This window comes from Pezoporus wallicus, unplaced genomic scaffold, assembly GCF_028554395.1.
Source record: "Pezoporus wallicus isolate ANWC-B61680 ecotype Strahan unplaced genomic scaffold, APGP_CSIRO_Pwel_v1 contig_13223, whole genome shotgun sequence".
NCBI lineage: Eukaryota > Metazoa > Chordata > Aves > Psittaciformes > Psittacidae > Pezoporus > Pezoporus wallicus.
In genome coordinates this window covers 274,913-295,493 of record NW_026638627.1, presented here as the reverse complement: position 1 = coordinate 295,493, position 20,581 = coordinate 274,913, and the positions used below count along the sequence as shown (strand labels likewise).

Sequence of the window (20,581 nt, the reverse complement as noted above, 5' to 3'; positions counted from 1 at the left end):
AAGGCTTGAAACAAAGTATTGCCCAATGAAAACGGACTACTTAAAGTGAGAACTTTAAAGAAGTTCTCTTACAGAAAGCTCCCCTTAGACAAAAATGTGTGCCAGTAATCTTTGACTTCCGTTGAAAAATCCTCTAAAAATGCTGAGGTAATGTTATGCAGTTTTGTATCGCATCTACACCTTTGTGGAAGTTGCATTGAATTTGTATTGGGCAGCTCCTCCACAGTAACATGGGGGAGCTCCTCTGATAGGAGAGGAAGTAGCATGGACAGATACAGAGGCAGAACTGCAGGAGTATATCCTGACACGGTGGCTTTTAAATGATGTTCCTGTTTAGTTCATCTTCAGGGCAGTGCTATGGATGGGTAAAGGTGTGGTTTGGTTTTGGGGTATGGTGTGGTGGCTTTGTTTTGTTTTATTTTATCCCCCCCTTCTCCATGCATAGATTGGCCTTATGGAATTGAAATCCAGAATAACGGGACTGATGTAAGCACTTACTGGGCAGGATGGCTCTTGGCTGATGAGATTCCTCTGTGCTGGAGTGCCTCTTACTTGCTAGGCTATAAAACTGTTTAGATGCCAGTTTCATTTAGGCATAGATGAAGACTTATTTCAGAAATAGTTATATGTTGTGCATCTACCTTCTGGTTAGAGGTGGATGGTGTTAAGAATAAGAAGCTGCTAATAGAATTTAAGGCTATGAACTTACAACTCTTGCCTGACTGACCTTTGAATCTCCTATGTAATAGTAATGCAGAGTGAATCTGAAATCCCCAAACTATTTTTGGGAGGAGATGACACCTGTTTGGAAATGGCTTTCTGTATGTGGAGTCATCATGTTCCCTGACCCCACCTGAACCTGATAGTTCATGTGAGCTTCAAGGTGTACTTAGCTAGCACAGTATTTCTGTTAAGGGAGAACAGATCTGAGGATGCTTTTAAGGAGGGAATGGGGCAGCATTATTCCATCAGACAGGTCATAAATATCTGAGTCTGCTGTTAGTGGTCAGTCTTTAAACCTTATAAGTTTTATGCAGTCTTTGAAACTGATGTAAAAGAAAACTTGGGATGTGTTTTATCTTGGCACTTCTAAAGGTAGTTAAGTACAGCACCTGTGAAAGATACTAGTTTCCTTGGAGCTGTGGACAACCTAGGTCTCAAGAATACTTTGTTAAGGCCTCATAAGGATGAGAATTTCAACCTCTCCAGACTTACATGCTTACTAAAATGACTAACACTAAATGAATGACAAGTACTGAATGAGGCAGAAGGGTTTTGCGTGCCTTGCAGCTGCCCAGGCCAAGTGTAGAGTGTGCTGGGCAGAAAGGCAAGATCTGTCTTGGGAGAAAGCTTTGGTTTTGAGTGAGAAATAATCTTGAACAATCAAAAAAAGTTGCTACAGCAGAAAAATGTGGATTTGCTATGGAAGTTTCCTTATCTGTGGGAGGTAATGGAGCTGAAACAAGGGTGGCATGATAGTAAGGGTGGACAACAGGGATCATCTGGTGATTGTGAAACTCCGTGAATGCTTCATGGCAGGTTTTGGCAGAGAAGGCTGAAATTCCCTTAAAGAGACACAGAATTAATAAGGATAAGGGAATAAAAAGAAATTATAATAGAAGTATGTGTTAACCCCAGTAGATTGATCAGGTTAAAGCCCAGCATCCCTGTGCACCCTTATCCCCAATAATAAAAAATAAAGGAATAAAGTAGATTTTAATATTTTTAATTTTAAATTCACTAAAGCACTTCACTGGAGGATGCTGGAGATTTAGTCAGGCTGGCAGCTGCAGAGATGTGATTGCTGTAAGAAGTGAAGAAAAAGTAAACAATATACTATATGAAAATAGGAGTAGCAGATAACTTGAAATTTTTCCTGAGATTTGCTTTTGGATTTACTTGATTTTTTTTTTTTTTTTTTTTTTTTTTCTCATGATCACTGAGGATCAAAAGTAAGGAGTTCGGTCTTCTCTCTCCAGATTGATTCACCAAATGGGAGGTTTAAGGCTTCCCCCTCCCTTGTCATAGAACTAAGGCACCTTGCAGAATGCACCAGGTGGTGACTGATGCAAAGAACTGTGAAGTAGAGGTCATGCCTTTGTGGTATAACAAAATTTTTATATTTAGAAAAAGAAATTAATATGACAAGTAACAGAGAATAACATGTTTAGTATCTTAATGGTTACCTAAGCCCAGGTACTGATATGATGGAGTGATGAAAGTGATACGTGTAGGGGGATGTAGTTCCTAATGAAGGTCGATAAATACCAGTGCATTTACTTGGAGCACTGTGTACCATTAGGGGTGTTTGCTTATGAAAGCACTTCTGACTTAGTTGGAGAGGGTTTTGTTGCATTTATATGTTTTAGTGACCCACTTCTACAATTTCTGAGATGGAATAAATAAAGTCCAGACTACAAAAAAACATCCCTTCGGATGTGATGACTTGTGAAGACATTGACCTGACCTTTGTTGATTGTTCTGTAGCTGATTTCTTGTGGTACATAACATGTCTATCACAAGATAGATAATAAGACTTAAGCAATAATAAGACTTAAGCAATAATACTCCTCTCCCAGTATCAGTGCTAAAGCTTGGGACAGAATCTCTAAGATGTTAAGTTCATAGGTACTGTGCTGCCATTATCTACTACTTTCCTGCTGCCAACATGGATGTATTTCTCACCCCTGTGTTCTTTCAAGCACATGTTTGAAGCAGCCTTTGAAAAAGCTATCTGAATATTGCTTGTATCATTAATATAAACAACTGTTCACATATCTTATAGTTTTTTTTGTTCACGTTAGAAGGGGGAGCTTGGTCATTTGGAAGTTCTAATGTGGAATCTGCCTCTTTGTGCATTGGATTTTCTGATTTCATGGATATTAATCCATGTGAAACATAAGTCTTCTCTTTGCAAGTGTACCCTGTCATATTCTACATATTCAAGTATATTTTGTGGCAGATGCTTTGGTTGTCAATGTCTTTCCTGTGACAGTGGTGGGATTTTTGCCTGTTGGCATGCTACACTTAACAGAAAACCAGAATGTCACAAAATTTGGGCTGGAAACCTACTCTTCCTTTTGGTCTTTACTGTCTCAGGAATGTTTTGATTGTATCTGAGGTAATCTTGTTAGGACTGTCTGCCTACTGCTGTGGAGAAAATCCTTGGGAAAGCTGTGCTGACGGGAATAACTGAGCAATGCTTTGTACTATATTGAAGGGCTATTTTCAACTCTTTATTTTTTTTCTCCTTCTCAAAATGATTTATATTTTCATTAATGAATACACCTCCTGGTTCTTCTGAATAAGGTGTTGGCGTCTGCTTGGGACACAGTTTAAACAAGCCAACTTTGACACTGAGCTCTGTGACTCTGAAAACACACAAAAAAGAGTGTTTATATGCTTTGGGATGGTTCATGACCAGTACAGCTTGGTCAGCTGTAAAGAGATAACAATGTGCTTTTGTGATATAAGAGTGGGAATTGTCCGACTGGTTGTTCAAATGCTTACATTTCAGGGTGCTAGAATCTGTCTCAGATCAATTGTTGAAATGCTTGTGTTTCAGAGTGATGTAATGTGAGCAATGCCAGTTCAAAAGCCATGGTGTCCTTTGTGGGACTAGAAGATGGAACCAAGAATTTTCTTTGAATGCTCAAGAGCCAGTAGACAGTTTTTTAGCTTCACACTGTGCTTCATTCTTTGTGAAGAACTGTGTTCTTGCAAATGCTTTTATCCTTCCTTCAGTAAAGTCGTGTGCTTCCCACTCAGTTTCAGCTACCAGTGATGTGTGGAGAACACACCATAGAGGAAACAAATATTAGTTTGTACTTATGTCTGGGTCTGGCTTTCACACAATACTGTCTCCTTTGGTTTTACATGTTTCAATGTAGCTTGAAATAGGACTTCCTTCCCCCCCCCCCCCCATTTTAAAGCAGTGCTGTGCTAAGTTTGTCTCCTGAAGCTGCACTTCAGATGTTTATTCTCCCACCTTCTGTGTGGGGAACATAAGGGCTTTGTTATGTTTTAGGCTGTCAGAATGTGAGGGACCATAATAAAACATGATGGACGCACGTGGCTTGGGGAGCTGTGTTATGTGAAGATAGCACTTGTGCAGAAGAGGAGGCTGCTTTTCAGGAGTGGGTAGTAGTAGATGAGTACTGATTAGATCATGCGCTTCAGAGTAAGGCAAAATAAAGGTATAAGCTTTCAGATAGAAGCTGAGATGTTTCAAAAAGATACCGTTCTTTAGCTATACAGCTAGTTCAAGTAGTTCATAGAGCTGGACTTAAAAACAATGAGGAAATGGATTTGTGTTCACTTGTGTAGAGCATGAAGATATGTTTCCTGACCTGTGTTTAAAGCCCAAAATTGCCCAGTAGAAGTACGAAAGGAATTAATCACAGACATCTAAGTATATTTTTGTTGGTTTGTTTTCCCCCTAGATGCCTCTTTTTCTTGCAGGAACAGAATGGATGGCTGCATTAATGCCTCTGTTTTACTGAAGGTCTTGCAGTGTTTAGGATGGGCCTTTGGAGCTTGATATTCCATTTTATAAATGTTTCTGGAGTACTGAGTGAAGTGGTGAAGTTATTTGGCAAATAAGTTCTTCTTTAAAACCTTCACCAGAGTATCTTGCAAGGGGTTGGAGTATCAAGCTTCTGAGTGTGAAAGCAAACCAATGCCAAGTGTGACTTGCTTGTAGTGGCGTATCTAGCTGGTAAGCTTTGTTGTTGCCTTCATTGCTCACACGTAGAATCTGACTCCCCAGGGTGTTTCTAATGCTGTACATCAGCTTGAGAAGCTCTGAATTAATTCTTTTGGTTCAAGTTTTGAAAATGAAGGGATTTTACTGTAGACAGAACTAGCTGGTCTTCCAAATGGGATGGGAAATGGCTCAGCTCTTGAGGTGAGCTTGTTTTTTCTTCTCCTGAGAATCTTGCATTTGTTCTGTGAAAATGGAAAAGATGTTGATATTCAGTTTGCTTTGTATGGAACAGACACCTTTTGTCCTTGAATTAGGCTGTCTTTCCATTTGAAAATTGTTTTCAGTGGTGTCATATATAAATTTTAATTTCAGTGCTAAGTTGTGTGTATTAGGGTTTGGTTTCTTCTTTTTGTTTTGTTTTTGTTTTTTTTGTGTATTTTTATTTTTTTTGTCTGTTCTAAGGTATCTGTTAATTCTTTCCAGTGCTTGGAAGACCAAGTAATTAGTCTTTTGAGACATGAGTGTTAAGTGGGAGGTGGTAGTAGCTTTTTATGTATAAAGGAGTCCTTCAAGTTGGCAGGGGTAGCTTTGTGTTTGGGCTAATACTTGTTTAATGGCTTGGCAACATGTACACAAGATCAGTTGAAAGGGGCTGCTAAGGATATTGGAACCTCTGACCTAAAAGCACTGTTGCAGAGGAGCCATGGAACTGTCCTGTGATTCTTCACATGGACAACAGTTTCTTATGGGAAGTAGATTTTGAAATGTAGATGTCTGGGTGACTCATTTCCCTCTGGGCAGCTAAGACTTCTGTTAATTATCTAACTGGAGGTTGCAGAGCTTTTGCTTCCATAGGTATAGATGCCTGATGAAGTTTGATGGGATCCTGCAGCAAGTGCTTCTAAGACAGACCTAAGTGGGTTGAAGTCTATGGTAAATGTTGGCAAATGTTATCTTGTCCTCAGAGTTAATGTCGTATAAGATTAATTTATTAGATGGTTTTCTTAATGTTGTTTCAAACTTAAAAAAACATCCAAAACTGGCTAAATAGCAGTGGCTGGATTTACCAGTTACGTCCTATGTTACCAGTTACTAGTACGTCCGTAAAGGAAACCTGACCAGCTAAAGAGGCAAAGTTCAGAGCTCAAAGTATTTCATGAAAAATAGCATAAAAATTCTTCCATGACATGAATTATTTAGGATATATTAAGCCCCCAAAACAGGCTCAAGACAAGTTATACAGTCTCAAAGATGAACAGTGTGAGCAGAATGAATTCTGGTTAAAAACCTATGAAATCTGGGATGTTCCCCAACATGGAAAAATAGTATGGACTGCCCGAGCAGATTCAGAGTTTGTGTAAAATGAGATACTTCATGGTAGGTGAGTAGAATGGGGGTTTAAGGAAAATAATTTTAATCAAAAGAACATAGCTGTGCCTAAAATCTAGATAATCAACTAGAAAGTCTCTTTGTGACAGTAGTAGTCCGCCTGGTCATCTTCATAAATCCAGGTAAGGATGTTCTTGCTGTTAAGAGAGTATTTGTTAGCATTAGAACATATTTTTTTTTAATATTATGTTAATTAAAAGAAATTGATTACTAGTAGTATTTCTTCAAGTAAAAATGTGAGTTTAATTCCTTTGACCATTAGACCCCTTTGTGCTGAGCTCAAATGAGCTCATGAGAGTGGAGTTTTTTGTGGGGTTGACAGTATTTATTGTGCTGTATTTTTAGAATTGGAAAATTAAATATTTTGAGAGCTGCAGTTAGGATTGCTCAATGATTCTGACCTGATACATGCAGAGTGGGTACCACTGTCACCTGGTGTTTGAAGGAATGTGTAAAAAGACATGTTTTTGGCCTCAGTTTTCACTGAAAAGTTTTGGGTAAAGTAGAGAAGTGTGGAGATGATGATGGTTCTCAAAAAGACCTTGTGTAAAACATTCTTCAAGTGGTCAGTACCTTTGTTATCATCTAATTGGCTATTTTGGAAATTCTTGATTCCTCCCTGCATTAGCCTCAGGCAGTGGAGCATAAAAGGATGGGGTTGTTGGAAGCACAGTAGTTGTGCAGCACTTAAGGTGGGTCAGTTGTTTTTAGGAGGTTTTGCTGTAATAGGAAGCCAGACTGTAGCATGGGAAGAATTGTGTGCTGTGTCATAGATCTGCTTATTGGGAAGAATTGTGGGCTGTGTCGTAGATCTGCTTATTGCGAAGATTGGTGTTTTGTGGTGTTCATTGTTTGTGTTGTGTGGTTTTTTTTTTTTTAGTTTTTGTTTGTTTTGTTTTATTTTGTAACAGTTTTGAGGAGTGGTTAGGATAGTATGGTGATAAATGGGATCCCAGACTGGTTTGTGTTGGAAGGGACCTTAAAGCTCATCCAGTTCCAACTCCTTGCCACAGGCAGGGACACCTTCCACTAGAGCAGGTTGCTCCAAGCCCTGTCCAACCTGGCCTTGAACACTGCCAGGGATGGGGCAGCCACAGCTTCTCTGAGCAACCTGTGCCAGGGCCTCACCGCCCTCGCAGGGAAGAACTCCTTCCTAACATCTCATTTCAATCTCCCCTCTGTCAGTTTAAAACCATTCCCCCTTCTCCTGTCTCTACAGGCCCTTTTCCGAAGTCCTTCTCCAGGTTTCTTGCAGCCCCTTTAGGCACTGGAAACGGCTCTGAGTTTTCCCCAGAGCCTTCTCTTCTCCAGGCTGAACAAGCTCATCTCTCTCAGCCTGTCTCCATAGCAGAGGTGCTCCAGCCAGCCCTCACAGCATCTCGGTGGCCTCCTCTGGACTCACTCAAAGGAGATACGGTCAAGGGGAACTATCTAGAGTGGATTTTTGTACTTCATTGGGTCAGAATTATGTCCCTTACAGTGTCCTCAGGGATGCTGATGTGCACCTCAACAGACTGTGGGACCCTTAAGCATGGACAGGTTGGTGCAGGGGCAGGAGAGGGGAGGGGTGGTATGAATACCATGAGAAGGATCTGGTTTCCGTAGAATTTTTTTAAATTTTCATTCCGCCCTTCACCCTGCTATGTTCTCTGTAGAGGAGCGGATCCCCGGCCTCCTCTTCTCTCCGTCCTCCCCCTCTCTGGATTGGTAATTGCCCGCCCTGCGCGGGGTGGAACAGTCCATTTCCTGTTCCCGTGCTGACAGCAGGGGGGGAGCGAACGTGCTGCTGCCGGGCGGCCGGTAGCCCGTCTGTCTGTCCCAGCGACGGTGGGGGGCGGGAGGGCGGGAAGGGGAGAGCGGAGCATGGCCCGGCGGTGAGGCGGGGGGGAGGCGGTGGCCGCCGCCATGGAGGCGTACGTGCTGGAGGACATCCTGGAGGTAGGGGCGGGAGAGGGCCGCAGAACAAAGGGGTGCGCGGGGCCGGCGGCGGTCGAGCCCCCGGGGAGCGGCAGGGCCTCCCCCCGCCCGCCCTTAGTCCCGTCGCGGAGCTAAGGGTTGGATGGGGGCACACAGCGGGGCCTAGGCCGGAGCGCGGGGCCGCCCCCTGTGCACGGCAGTAGGGGCTGAGGGGACTGGACACCGGCAGTTGGCCCATTGGGTGCCTGGGGTGCACGTAGACCTAAGGGTGCTGCTGCTGGGCAGGCCTGGGGCCTCCTTTCCGCCGCTGTGGGATGCTGCTTACTCCATGAGGGGCACCTGGAGTGCTTGGGGTGATAATGAAGTGGGATGGCTGCAGCCCTCCTGCAGGACATCCCCCTGTAAGAACTGGAGGGATTGTTTTGTTTTATCCCCACCATGTCTTAGGCCTGAATAACTGCTATTCCAGTGTTTCCAGCTGTTGCCAGTTTAGCCTGCCTGTATTTTCTCTGCAGAAGCAGGTCTTGCATTATGAAATAAATGTCATTTTCCCTTTTTGTGAGAAACACTGTTTCAGTCACATGAAGGCAGGCCTGCCTAGGAATCATGAAGTGAAACTTGTATTCCAAGTGGCAAAGATTCCTAGTCCAGATTGTATTAGCTGTAATACTTCAAGGAAATATCTTTTTCTGTTGTTTTGTGGTTTTTCTGGTTTTGAGAGCAAAACCGTGGTTTCATTGCCTTCATTCACTTTTCAAAATATTTGCATATGTTCTTTATTGTAACAAGAATCTGCTCCTTTATTAGCTGCTGTCAAAATTTAAACAAAACAGCACTTTCAGTGGTGCTTGTCCTCTAGGACTTTTTCTTCATGGCCATACTTCTGTTGCTCTAAAGTGTTTAGATCAATGGAAATACTTACTGTTGGTGTCAATTTCCTTGTGAACCTTCGAACTGTTAAGCATCCAGAGTGCTAACACAACTGCTCAGTTTGTGCTGAAGAAACTGGTACAGGTGCATGAACAAGATATTTCTACCACTGTCTGCATGGCTGGGTTTCTGTGGTGAGATTGGATGACCAGAAGTATACTGGGCTTTCTGCCATCAGACAAATTTCACTACTTCACTGATTGAACACTGAAAGCTTTTTCTTTTTTTGTCTGTCTTCGTTGTAGCTACAGTTGCCATGTGCAACTCGATAGTATGTTAAATTAATAAAATATTTGGTATTTATTAATAGTCTTGTTTGGAAAGGCAATTAGCAAACCAGTTGTCAGTATAGCAGTATTTTGGATTTGTGTGTGTGACCTAAGTGATTATATCTTCCTTCTCAGAGTAAGATGCAGTGACTTCTCTGTTCATAATTTCATCACACATTCTCTTCCTGGTCATAAGACTGACTGTATCCAGGTAAAACATCTTCAAAAATCAAGTATAACTTCTCTGACTTGAGATATGTGTAAACTATGACCAAATTGGTTGGTGGTGAATCTGAAATACCCTCGTAGCAATGGAGGTTGTCCATCAGTTATTAATGAGTTAGTGGAAGCAGTGTGTTTGTCCTGCCTTCCCAGTAAGGGTCCAGAAGTAAAACTTGGTTCCCTTAAAGCTTGCTTCTGTTATAACTTCAGACAGTCTGTTTAGAATGTGTTATGTTTTTCCATTTTAGAGCTTTTTTTCTCCTGTGGAGCAGGCACTTATGTTTGTCTGAAGACAGCAGTATAAAGACGGAGAGAACTTCTCTTGCTTAGGCAGCAGAATCTATGTCAGGACTCTGTTCTATTGGACAGATTTGGTACTATTTAGTATTTAGTTAAATTGGAGGGATCGGTCTTTGTCTCTTCATAAAATCTTCAAGAAGGCTTTTACCTCTAAATTGGTTATGATTAAAAATGAGGAAAAAAAAGCTATTTTCTGTAAGGTGCTAGTTATTTTGAGTCAGCACAGAGACTGAGGTTCCAGTTGTGGTAGAGGTCCTCAATGCAAGCATCAAGTGGGGGCTACTGAGGCAAAAATCAGTCTTGAGTTTAAAAGGTAGCCAAGTAATCAAGTAGTTAATTGTTTGCATGTTCTGGCTTGGCCTAGTGTTAAGACTACTTCTTGGGAAGAGAAAGAGGCAAGATGAGGTAAAAGCATAGGGGTGCTTAATGCTTAACCTGAGCTGGCTTTGCTGCTCTTGGCTGAAGATGAATGTTGCCTTACCCCTGATGCTTGAATCTGGTATAGAAATAGCTGTGTGGGGAGCAGTTGAATAAAATTCAGACACCATGGGGTTAATATGCAGTTAGCTTCTGTTCATCTGGTTCTTGTGATATGTGTATCTTGGCCATACTTCTTCGCTTATGTGTGACCTAACTGACAACAAGGCTTTTTGTTGTTGGTATAACCTTTCAGGTTTTGGCTCATACATGCTAGCGAAGGAATAATTATGTTGAAGGAGACCTTAGTGTGGCATTCAAAGAGAGGCAAACCTGTGGCTGTGTTTTTGAGGCTTGAGTTAGCCAGCAGAAACACTTTCTCTGTTGGGACACAAGGAGGTGTGTTTTGTCCTGACAGATAAGGATGTGGTGTATGTTGTCAAAAGCTGCCTAAGTGGATTTCTGTTAGGATATTGGCGGTAGAGGGGTGAATTTATATTCCTTGTGTTGGTTTGAGATGTTTCAAGGGAAGGAACTGTGTTTTTTGACCTTCAAGTTCTTTGAAAGCTTGTTTGTGCTTGACTTAAGGGCAGCAGATTGGAGTACAAAACAAGCTGGCATGTGGCAGTTTCTGTATGTCCTTAGGAAGGGCATTTATTTCTTTCAAGTTAAGGTAAATACCTTTCCCCTACCTTGAGCTGAAACTCAAAATAATTGCAAAGAGACCCTCATTTCTTATTGTGATATTGGAGTATTTTGCAACTGCGTAAGTTTCTGGTTTTAATTTTGTACTTGAGGTTATTTTAGGAATGGCTGAGTTGCTACCTCAGTTGCATTGCATGTAGCTGCCATTGGGGTTGGTAAGAGGTGAGGTAACATGAAATGATCGTGTGTTATACCTTCAGTCATTTAGGCAAGCCAGCATGGACAGCAAAGTATAACTGTATATTCATATAGAGCAAAGACTAACCTGCTTGAGCACGTGGGTGCTTGATGAAACGATAATGAAAGGCAGAGCAAACATTCAGTAGCAGAGTGATCTATAAAACATGTTCAGATACCGGGGAGGCCTCTGCAATGTAATTTTTTTTTTTCAACAGGCCAAGGCTTTTAATATGTACAGATGTTGTAGACTTGTGGTCTGAAGATTAAAATTAGGATTGTATCACAGTATTTCTCTTTTGGGCATGAGTAGCGTTTCCGTGTTCCAGCTCTTAAACAGGCTAATCCTTTCCCCATTTTTGTTCTTGTAGCTTTTGGTAATCTTAGCTGTGTTACTTTGTACCTTGTTTTCCATTTTTTAAAAGTCTCTGTCTATAGCAAGTCAGGATGGGCTACTAATGTGCTTCAGCATTTCTTAGTGGTTCTTGTAAGTTGTTCATGTTATCTTTCAGAACAACTTCTTCAGATGTTAAGTAAGTTGGAGCACTGATGATTCCTTTTATTAAAGCATCATTACTAAGTCTGGGCTGCATCTAGTCCAAACCCCAGGTGATGAATATTGGATGCTCCTGTCTGGGTCCAAGGTAGCTGATTTTTTTAAGGTTTACTCTTAAGCAATACTGAGCTGATCTTAATAAGAAGACCTACACTTGCTGTGAAGCTGTCCCCCACAATGATGTTGAGGCTGGTGGTAAGGCAGCAAGAATGCGGGATGAAGTGCTGTAAGTACATCAAGAGCTGGATTCATGTTTGCTGTGGGCCTGAAGTAGAAATGAAGGCTTTATCAGTATGCATGTTCTGCTGGAGAGTGGGTGTGACCTTAGGTTTGGTTAGTCATTTGTGTCTGATCAGTGTGCTTGTTTTTGCCCAAACTTTGAGATGGCCTTGGTTGGTGTTTAAAGCTATGGAGCAAATGGTTCTGAGGTGAACTCATGTTCCAGAAGCAATCTGGATGAGTGAAGACTGATCTTAGCTGATTATCCCTTGTCTGGAATATTGTTCAGAGAAGGAAAACTGGTCTGAAGGAAGGCAAGCTGAATGTGCTGACAGACAAGGCTAAAATTCATCAGCCATCTTATATTGAGGAGGTGGCACTAATGCTCCTTGTGATGTAGTGAAGGTAAGCAGGTAGACTGGGAAGCTACAACTTGCACTCTATCCTTGTTTTGCTGGTAGTATCATGAATTTTAGGACATTTTAGAGGACAAATGGCTGTGGGGTTTTTTTCTTTGCTTTTTTTTTGTTTTTGCTTTTTGACCTTCTGTTGAGTCAGACAGAGGAAAGGGTCTTTCAGGCTGAGCTTACAGGCTGAGATACTCAGCTTGCTGATCTGCTATGCAACTCTTTATGTAGTGAAGAGTTTTTGTGCCACTGCCTTCTTCCCTGGCTTGGTAGCTGGCAGAATGGTGTCAGTCTGACAGAGCAGCAGTGATGGCAGTAACCTAGGCCCTGCTAGCTCCTGTGCTTGCAGCTTTGCAGAGGTGAGTGGGAAACTGGTGTGAAGGTGCCTGGCTGCTTCCTAAGGGCTCTTCTGTATAGTCATCTAGTGCTTTCAAACAAAAGGCGATTCCCCTTCCTTGAAACCACTCTGCCCCCTAATACTGCCTCCTCTGCCCATTTTTCCTTTGGTGTGAGGCAGAGCTTAAATAGAACAAGTGTGTATGTTGAGTCCTCCAGAAAAGCAAACTGTATCTTTGTCTGTCACTTTCTCCCACCCACTTAGTTTGGTAAATGTATTTTGCAGGGTGAGGAGCTCATTTTCAGCTGCTAGATCTGGGTTCCTATGTGTGACAAGCAAGAGTTAAAAGCTGGTAGATGTGATTTCTTTGGGTCTCAAGCTGTTTCTCCTTGTCTTGTAGGAAGTGATGACAAGTTGATGGTGTAAGTGGTGTAATAAGTCTTATTTATGCTTTATTGCTTATCTTTTTCAGTAACGGCTTGTTCTTGGTACAGTAATATGAAAATGCATTTATTGCAAGAAACCTTTAAGGCACAAACTTTGTACTTGAGTGACAGCTGTTAGGTCAGTGTTATTCAGTGCTTGTGTCTGCCAATGAGTGTTTTGCTACTTGGGATAACTTAACCAAGGCCTTCACTAGCAGGGGAAATCAGATCATCTGCAAAGGTCTCTCTCAACCTCAGCCCTTCTGTCTTGTAAGATGGTCATTCAAATCAGGTGCTTAGTAAAAAATATCAAGAGAATTGAGAGAGACTTTTTAGTGAATTTATTTAGATACCTTTTCTCCACATAACCTGTCTTTAAACTTCTCTAGTAATGTGTCGAAAAGGTTCTTTCTGCGGCAAGGGTACTTGTTCCTTTGTTCCTGCATGCACATAAAATCTTTTCAGATCTTTGCCTTGCTGGAATTTGCGGGCTGTGTTTCCCAAAATGAAGTCACATGCTCTAAAACTGAAACCCACACTCAAAACAACCTGTTACACTGCCTCAGCATCAAAATCATATGAGAAGGAAATCTGGATGATGGTTATCTGCCACTTTATGGCCAATATCTCCCATGCTGCTCAGTTCTTGCGTTTTTTTTTCTGTTTCTTTGCACTTTGAACATTTCTGATGGTAGGTGATGGACTTGAACATCTCTTCCTAAAAGAAGATCTAAGATGCCCCTCTCTCTGGCTGTGGACAAGCATGTGGTAATAGGAAAAAAAATTCTGTACTAGCACTTCTCTGTTATCTGAACATGGCTGAATGTCCTTTGTGCTCAGGGGAGGGAAGAAAAGGAAATGAGTTGTGATGCAGCTTGTCCTACTGAGAAGCTGATCCTGGAGCTATGTTCATGTAAACACTGAATTAATATGCTAAAATATCTTTGATCAGAAGCATTAATTGGAGGGAAGAAATCAAAATTGTGGTAGTGATTTGGAGGAACTTGAGGCATGGGTTTTATATCTAGCATGCAAAGCAAATAGTGAAAAGGAGGGATTACACTTAAAATTGTTGTCTTGGCCCTTAAACCTTGGTTGTTGTTGTTTTTTTTTTTCTAGGACCTTTCTTAATGAGAGGAGTAAATACATACTTGGATTTAGTCAAATACTTGTCCATTGCTTTGGTTACATTCATATGTCTGATAATTTACTATATGCAAAACCTTTTCAAATCTATTCCATATGCAGAAGCTTTCAGTTGGGTGTCAAATAGAGCAAAGAGAATTTGTAAATCATTTATTAGGTATTAGGCCTAATAGCAGTTTGCGTTGAAGGAAGAGTAGAGTGACTATCAAGCTCGTCAGAATTTTAACCAAATGAGTTGAAGTTATTACAAGTAAATTCCTTCTGCACTCAGTTCCTGCAGTGGTAACAGTAACAGTTTGAGTTGGATACTGAATTTGACTGTCTCCTACTGTATCTTCTTGCTTCTCATCAGAAGAATGGTAAAGTAGGCCATACCAGTTTCCTTATAAAAAAAGACCAAAACCAAAACAAGCCCAGAAACCAAAACCCCACAACCAACCTTGAATTGTAAATGCCAGGAAAGGAAATCCACACGATGTTTTGGTTTGTTCCTTTTCAGTTTGTTTTTTTTTTTTTTTTGTTGAGCTCAGTTTTTGTGTGTGAGCATGGTAGCTTGTTTTGAAATGGTTGCAGAGCTATTCCTCCATTTAACTTCATAGGATGGGAATATATAGCAGTAAATAGAAGTGGAAGGTCTTGAAACTCAACTTTCCCTGTATTGTGTAATTTTTCTTGTTTCTAACGTGTGTTAGTGTCCACATCCCTTTTCTGTTGATTATTTAATGTAGCGTGTGTTGACTTAAGGAGCTATAGTGTCAAGGTAGACAACTTCTGGGACATGCGTGATGTTTCTAGAGTTTTTTTCGTTCCTGGAGTAATATACTGCATTAAGACGATGAAGAGAGACACTTATACAGGGCCCTCACAGCGGACTGATGCTCTGATCACTTTGATGGGAATAGAAAACTGAGACTAAGCTACACATTGCATTGCTTGAAGGAAAAAATGGTTCTATTGTTCCTGCATTTAGTTTTACATCTCTGCACACAAGTTGATGCTGTATTACCGTGAACATGCTAGCGTTTCATTTATGCCAAAGGGAACTCTGAGTTGGACTCTTTCACAGAGTAGCTGTTTGTGTGTTCATCCTATCCCTCCTCCACATGTCTTCATTCCCTTCTGCTGCTTCATCCTTTGGTGCAGAGCACTTGCTATTGTGAAGAATAACTGACCAAAACCACTTACAGATGGGAATGATTTCCTGCCAAATTTGTGTAAGAAAATGTGTGGGCAGCTTAAAACTATTTCTGTTCCAAAACCAGTTGCTGTTTGGCAGCTCAGGCCACTTGCTCACCACGCTTTATGCTCAGTAGCCCAAATGAATGATCCTTTTGGTGACTGTAGACCTGAAATGTGGTGGGAGTATGTGCCAGAGGTATCAGAATTGTCAATCTAAAAGGATTTTTTTTCTACAAGAGCAGCGAAGAAGAAGTAGGCAGCTTAGGTGCAGAGAAGTAGTAATGCTGCTGAGGCCAGGGAAAATATTGTTTATCCAAAATTGCTGTCTCTTTTTTTTTTTAAGTTTTTTAGTCCCTGCTGTTGTTCTGCAGGATTAAAATGGTTTTGGAGGGTAGCAAAATGAGCAAAACAGGCAGACTGAAGTGGGAGGCAGACAGCTTTTTTTTTTTTTTTTGCCTTGTTGTGGTGGGAGAGATGGATGATGTCTTGTCTGCTATAGATGATCTGAGCAGAAGCAAAGAGACAGTCTACCACCATCAAGGGGACAGACGGGCAGGACTTTAGTGTGTTGTGTGACAGGGTTTTGTGTAGTGTGCAACAAGGTTTTTTCAATCCCTGATGGTATTTTGGAATTTTGGCTTTGGTTTGTGCCCTCTCCAGTGCTGTGGAAGACAAGGCAAGGACAGAGCTGGAAGGTGCACCTGAAGCTGGGAGGCATCTGCTATGCTTCAACAGCCCCCACCAAATGCAGTTTTGCTGCCCCAGGTTTGGTATATGATCCTGTAAATGGCAAACTTCAAGTTGGCTGGTGTCACTGAAGCATTATGCTAACTTCCACATCATCTTCTATTAAAAAGAGATAATGGAATGCTTTAGCCTTTTGCCCTCTGCATATTCCACTCAGATGTAGTTTGTGGTGTACACCTTTGTTACTGTGCAAGGGATTTGCCTAAGTCTCTGATTATATACAATGATACCAGTGTAACTGCTGCAAGCTTGTCTTAAGCTTTCTAAAATCTGATGGAATGCACATGTGCAATTTGTGGTCTCTGTTCAGGTAAACCCCAAGCACTTAAAGCAACCTTTGACAGTAAATAACTGGAGTTAACTACAACACAGTGCCAGTGTATCCGAAAAGCCAATTGCTCCTGTAAACCCCCAGTAAAAGCCATTTTGTGTCTCTTCTGGCCAGACAGTCTTGTTTTACCGCCTCTGGTTCACCTCCTTGAAGGGAGCCTGGTTTCAGGCAGGACTCTTAAAATACTGCAATTTTGCTGGGATTTCTCCATAAAGCGGTTGATGTAGATGCCTGATGTGTGTTCTTGATCTTGACCACATAAAAAAGGAGTGGGAAACGACCAGCTGTGTCTTTGCTTCTTACTTTATGCCAGTCTGATATTTTACAAGGGTTTTTAAACCTTTCAGATGCTGCAGTTGAGCAGCACACACTCCTCTTGCCAGCAGTTCTTGATTGAGATTAAGGACAACCCTCCTGGTGGTTTTTAGACATAAGGAGTCCAGGGTGTCACTAGAGAAGTAAAATTGGAATTGTTTGTGCAGTAAGAGTTGTTTTGTAGTGTTGCAAGTTCCTTTTCTCACAACAAGAATGTGTAGTATTTCATTGCTCTGGAGTTTCCTAGAGCTGGCAAACACTCTGGAATCAGTAAAGCAGTGCATTTTAGGCATCAGGAGATCTGAGGTTTAGTCCTGAGGGTAGCAGTAACTTGTGATGTAATACAGGCTGTGTAAACCTTTATTTTTGTTCCTCTTGCTTCTCTTGTTCTGTGATCTCATCGGTCTATAGCATAGAGTCACAGAAGGGTTTGGGAGGAAACTTAAAAATCATCTACTTCCAACCCCCAGCGTATCTCGGCATCTGTGTTGGGGGATGAAAATATGTGTATAAACATTGATTGTCTTCTGTTATTGTTGAAGCAAAGTACTGTTGACTCAATAGCTTGTTTGCATGTTGGAAGTTTGAGGCAATGCAGGATCTCCCTCTGTGTGTATATTGAGGCCAGCGCAGTAGAGTGGTCTGTCTTCTGTTTGAAGGTTTTGTGGTGTAAATGAGCTTCTGAGGGTCTCCCCTTCTGGGGTTGAGTTTGGTTTTAAGATGGGAGTTGGGAAACACACAGAATTATGTCATTTGAGAACAGTTAAGGAGCAGGAGTAAACTCCTGGTGGGACTTCAACTGATTTACCACTGCTGTAGTCACTTGCAGATGCAGGGAAGAACGAAGCCAAGCTGACTAGGCTGAATGTAGAAGGTTGTGCTGACAGAGAGATGCTTTCTGGCAGATCTAGCATAGCAATCTGAAGAATCTCTTCGTGAAAACTGGGAAAGTTGGTGGTTTCCCTCTTTGTGACCTTACAAATAGAGCATGCTCTGTCAGTGAGAGCTTGCCGTGTAGCAGTGTGAATGGATGGTTTTTGTTTGTTTTTTTTTGTTTGTTTTGTTTTTGTTTAAATTCATTTGAATGTACGTAGGATTCTGGTGCCTTGTATCATACCTCGAGAGGGGTAAGAGGGTGGTCTCTCCTGTCCTCTTTTTCCACTGAATCTGCGTAGTTTAAGTTCTTCAGCTTCTTTGTTGTGGACTTCCAGGGCCAGGTTGCGTGGGGCTTGGAGCAACCTGGTGTAGTGGAAGGTGTCCCTGCCTGTAGCATGGGGCTGGAACTGGATGAGCTTTAAGCTCATCCAACCAAAACCAGTCTGATATCCTGTGACCACAGAGAAGCTTTCCTGGGTCATCTGAGGCCTGGTCTCATCACAAGAAATGTGTGTTTTCAAATCTGAACTGCTCTCCTGTTAACTATGGTTTTATAAAATGTGGGTGAAGGAAAGGCCCCATGGTGCTATTTCTGCATCAAGCTTTATTACTGCTAGCTTTGTCTACACAGAAGTTACGATGTTGTATTTTTATTGTTCAGCTGTACTAATCTGCAGTCCTTAGAATAACAACTTGTCTGAGCTGGAAATGGATGGGTGTGCACAGTTCTGAACTGGAATTTAAAGTGAAATGGAAAAGGTGAAAAATACTGCAGGACAAGTGCTTGTGAGAAGTTGGGCTGCCTTTAGTTGTGCTAAGCTGCTCTAAACTCCCTCCTCAAAGGATTAGTTAAGGGTCTTGATCTGTTACAACAAAGCCTGAGCATGACAGAGAAGTGGCTGCTTATTGAGCTGTGAACAGAAAGCTCGGGATACTTCTCCTTGAAGACTCTGCAGGCAGCAAGCATGCAGACATGCCCCCTGAAGTTAAGCAGTGATAAAGATAATGAATGGTGTTTGGGATTTCAAGCTTGACTCTTGTATAGATAGTGGAATCAAAATGATCTGTTTGTGGTTGTAACAGCTCAGGGTTTCATTTTTTCACTTAGGTGTCATTTAAGAGGAGGATGCTTCAAGATTCTAAATGAATTGACATGGGTCTGTTAGTGTAGCCAGGCACTTCTTGTGATGCTTGGAAATGCTTGTCTTGAGAATGCATCCCTTAAATCTATCCTTGGAGTATATAGTCAAGGGAAAAGGTGAGTCCAGTGGAAAAGGAATGTGAGCAACTGCTAGAGAAGTATTTCCTTTCCTGTGAGCTCACCTTCCTTAAACAAGGCTTAAGAGAATAATTAGTCCCCTGAAAGTAGGGCAGTGAGGAATAGGATGTAACAGTGCACAGCAGGACTGCTTAGTCCTTTCTCAGTAGTGCACATGTTGTTTGGAGGTGCAAGTGTGCTGTGTCTCAGGGTGCTCTTCATGTCCAATATGTTTTAAGAGCAGTTGTGCTTCATGTGCTGCCAAATTTTGCCATTTTGAATGACAAAACTTTTCAGTTTTGAAAGTTTTTTTTTTTTGAAAGTCTTTCATATAGCTGTGTTGTTCTGTATTCCTTAGTTCTCAGTGTTACTTAGGCCTCACTACTGTATCCATGGAAGCTGGCCATGTTGTGATTAGGGGTCAGTCCTGAGTCTTAGGTTCTCGGGGAAGTACAAGTTTCTCCATAGAGGTTTAGAATCCTTGAGCAGTCCTTAAGCAGGTAGAGAGGTGTGAGGACTATAAAATGCCATCAGCCTAGCTCAGAAGGTTTGTCTTGAAGAGCTGTGATAGAGGCTGGGTGAAAAATTGACTAGGTGTTCAGCGGCAGCATAACCCCTCTAAGATTTTTACAGCTTTAAGGAGTAGGCTCTGGGTTGAGTGACCCTATAAGTAACTTGCTAAGTAGCTTAAGTGATGCTTACCTCAGATACTAAGTCATAGTGGGCTGCAGTTTAGGTGTGGCATTGGGAGACTTCACTGATGAGGGGAGAGGGTGTTTCTCAGTTGCATCATCTGTTTTCTTCATGGTGGTTCTGTGTTCCCTTTCTCATGTGTCTCAGTCTGTCAGTGTTTGGGAAGAGACATGATGGGTTCCTTGTTAAGAGCAGCAGAAATTACCTGTGTAGGATCAGGTTGGTTGTTTAGCATCCTTCAGCTGTCAGGGTTGTTTGGCAGAGAGCAGTTTCCATTTTGGTTTTGGAAAGGTATGGAAACAGCCTCTTTATAGGTATTACCTATCAGTCAGTGGTTTGTGCAGACTACCACATCTCGGGGTTGCTGCAGAGACAGGCAAACTCCATGTGTGTTATTCCATGCTGTCAAAGCTTGGCTTCCTTTGTTTTTTTTCAGTTCTTCCCAAGCCCACTCCAAAAGACATGGTTTCTATCAAAAGTTCAAGATCATTTTTTTTTGCGGGGCTTGGGGGGAAAGAAGGTGAGCAACTGTTCAGGTGGCTGGATTAAAAATGGGGCAGCTTTTTTTCTTGTTGGATGTAGAAGTATTGTCTGAAGCTGAGCTTTCAGAAACATGATGGCAGACAGCTCTATAGAGTGTTATGATGTGTTTGGTTTTGTTGGTTTTCTTTGTGATTTTAATATCCTGTTATTCATGTCAGAGACTAAAACTTGTATGTTGTTTTTTCCCTACATAAATGTGAAACTGGGACAGGGAACTCTTAAGATGTGAGTTGAGGTTTTGTTTTTACACTGGCATGAAAACTGTCTCACATGAACAATTGCAGCAGAATACCAGTTAATGCATGAATTCATTTAATGTGGAAGTATGCCGAGTGTTTGGAATTGAGATTTGAAATGGGAAAAGAATGTTAAACTGAAGGTGTTGTTCCTTGTAGTTTCACAAGCTCCTTGGAGTGGTAGGTTTCAGTCTGTCTGCCTGCCTCTCTTAATTGTTGTAATGCTGGGGATACAGACTACAGAGGAGAGGAGGAAATTTTCCTGTGAATACATCAACACCT

The 20,581-nt window shown here is 41.7% G+C and overlaps 1 protein-coding gene across 3 annotated transcripts in view; it reads left to right on the top strand.

Annotated features, from left to right (window-relative positions):
- The first annotated feature begins 7,874 nt into the window (after positions 1-7,874).
- The window catches only part of ANKRD17 (ankyrin repeat domain 17), a 68,502-nt gene continuing 55,795 nt past the window's right edge, over positions 7,875-20,581 (top strand). For all 3 annotated transcript variants that reach the window (XM_057411624.1, XM_057411623.1, XM_057411622.1), the window contains exon 1: positions 7,875-8,032. In XM_057411624.1, the coding sequence (XP_057267607.1) occupies positions 8,000-8,032 (33 nt within the window). In that variant the 5' untranslated portion in view covers positions 7,875-7,999. The remainder of the gene's footprint in view (positions 8,033-20,581) is intronic.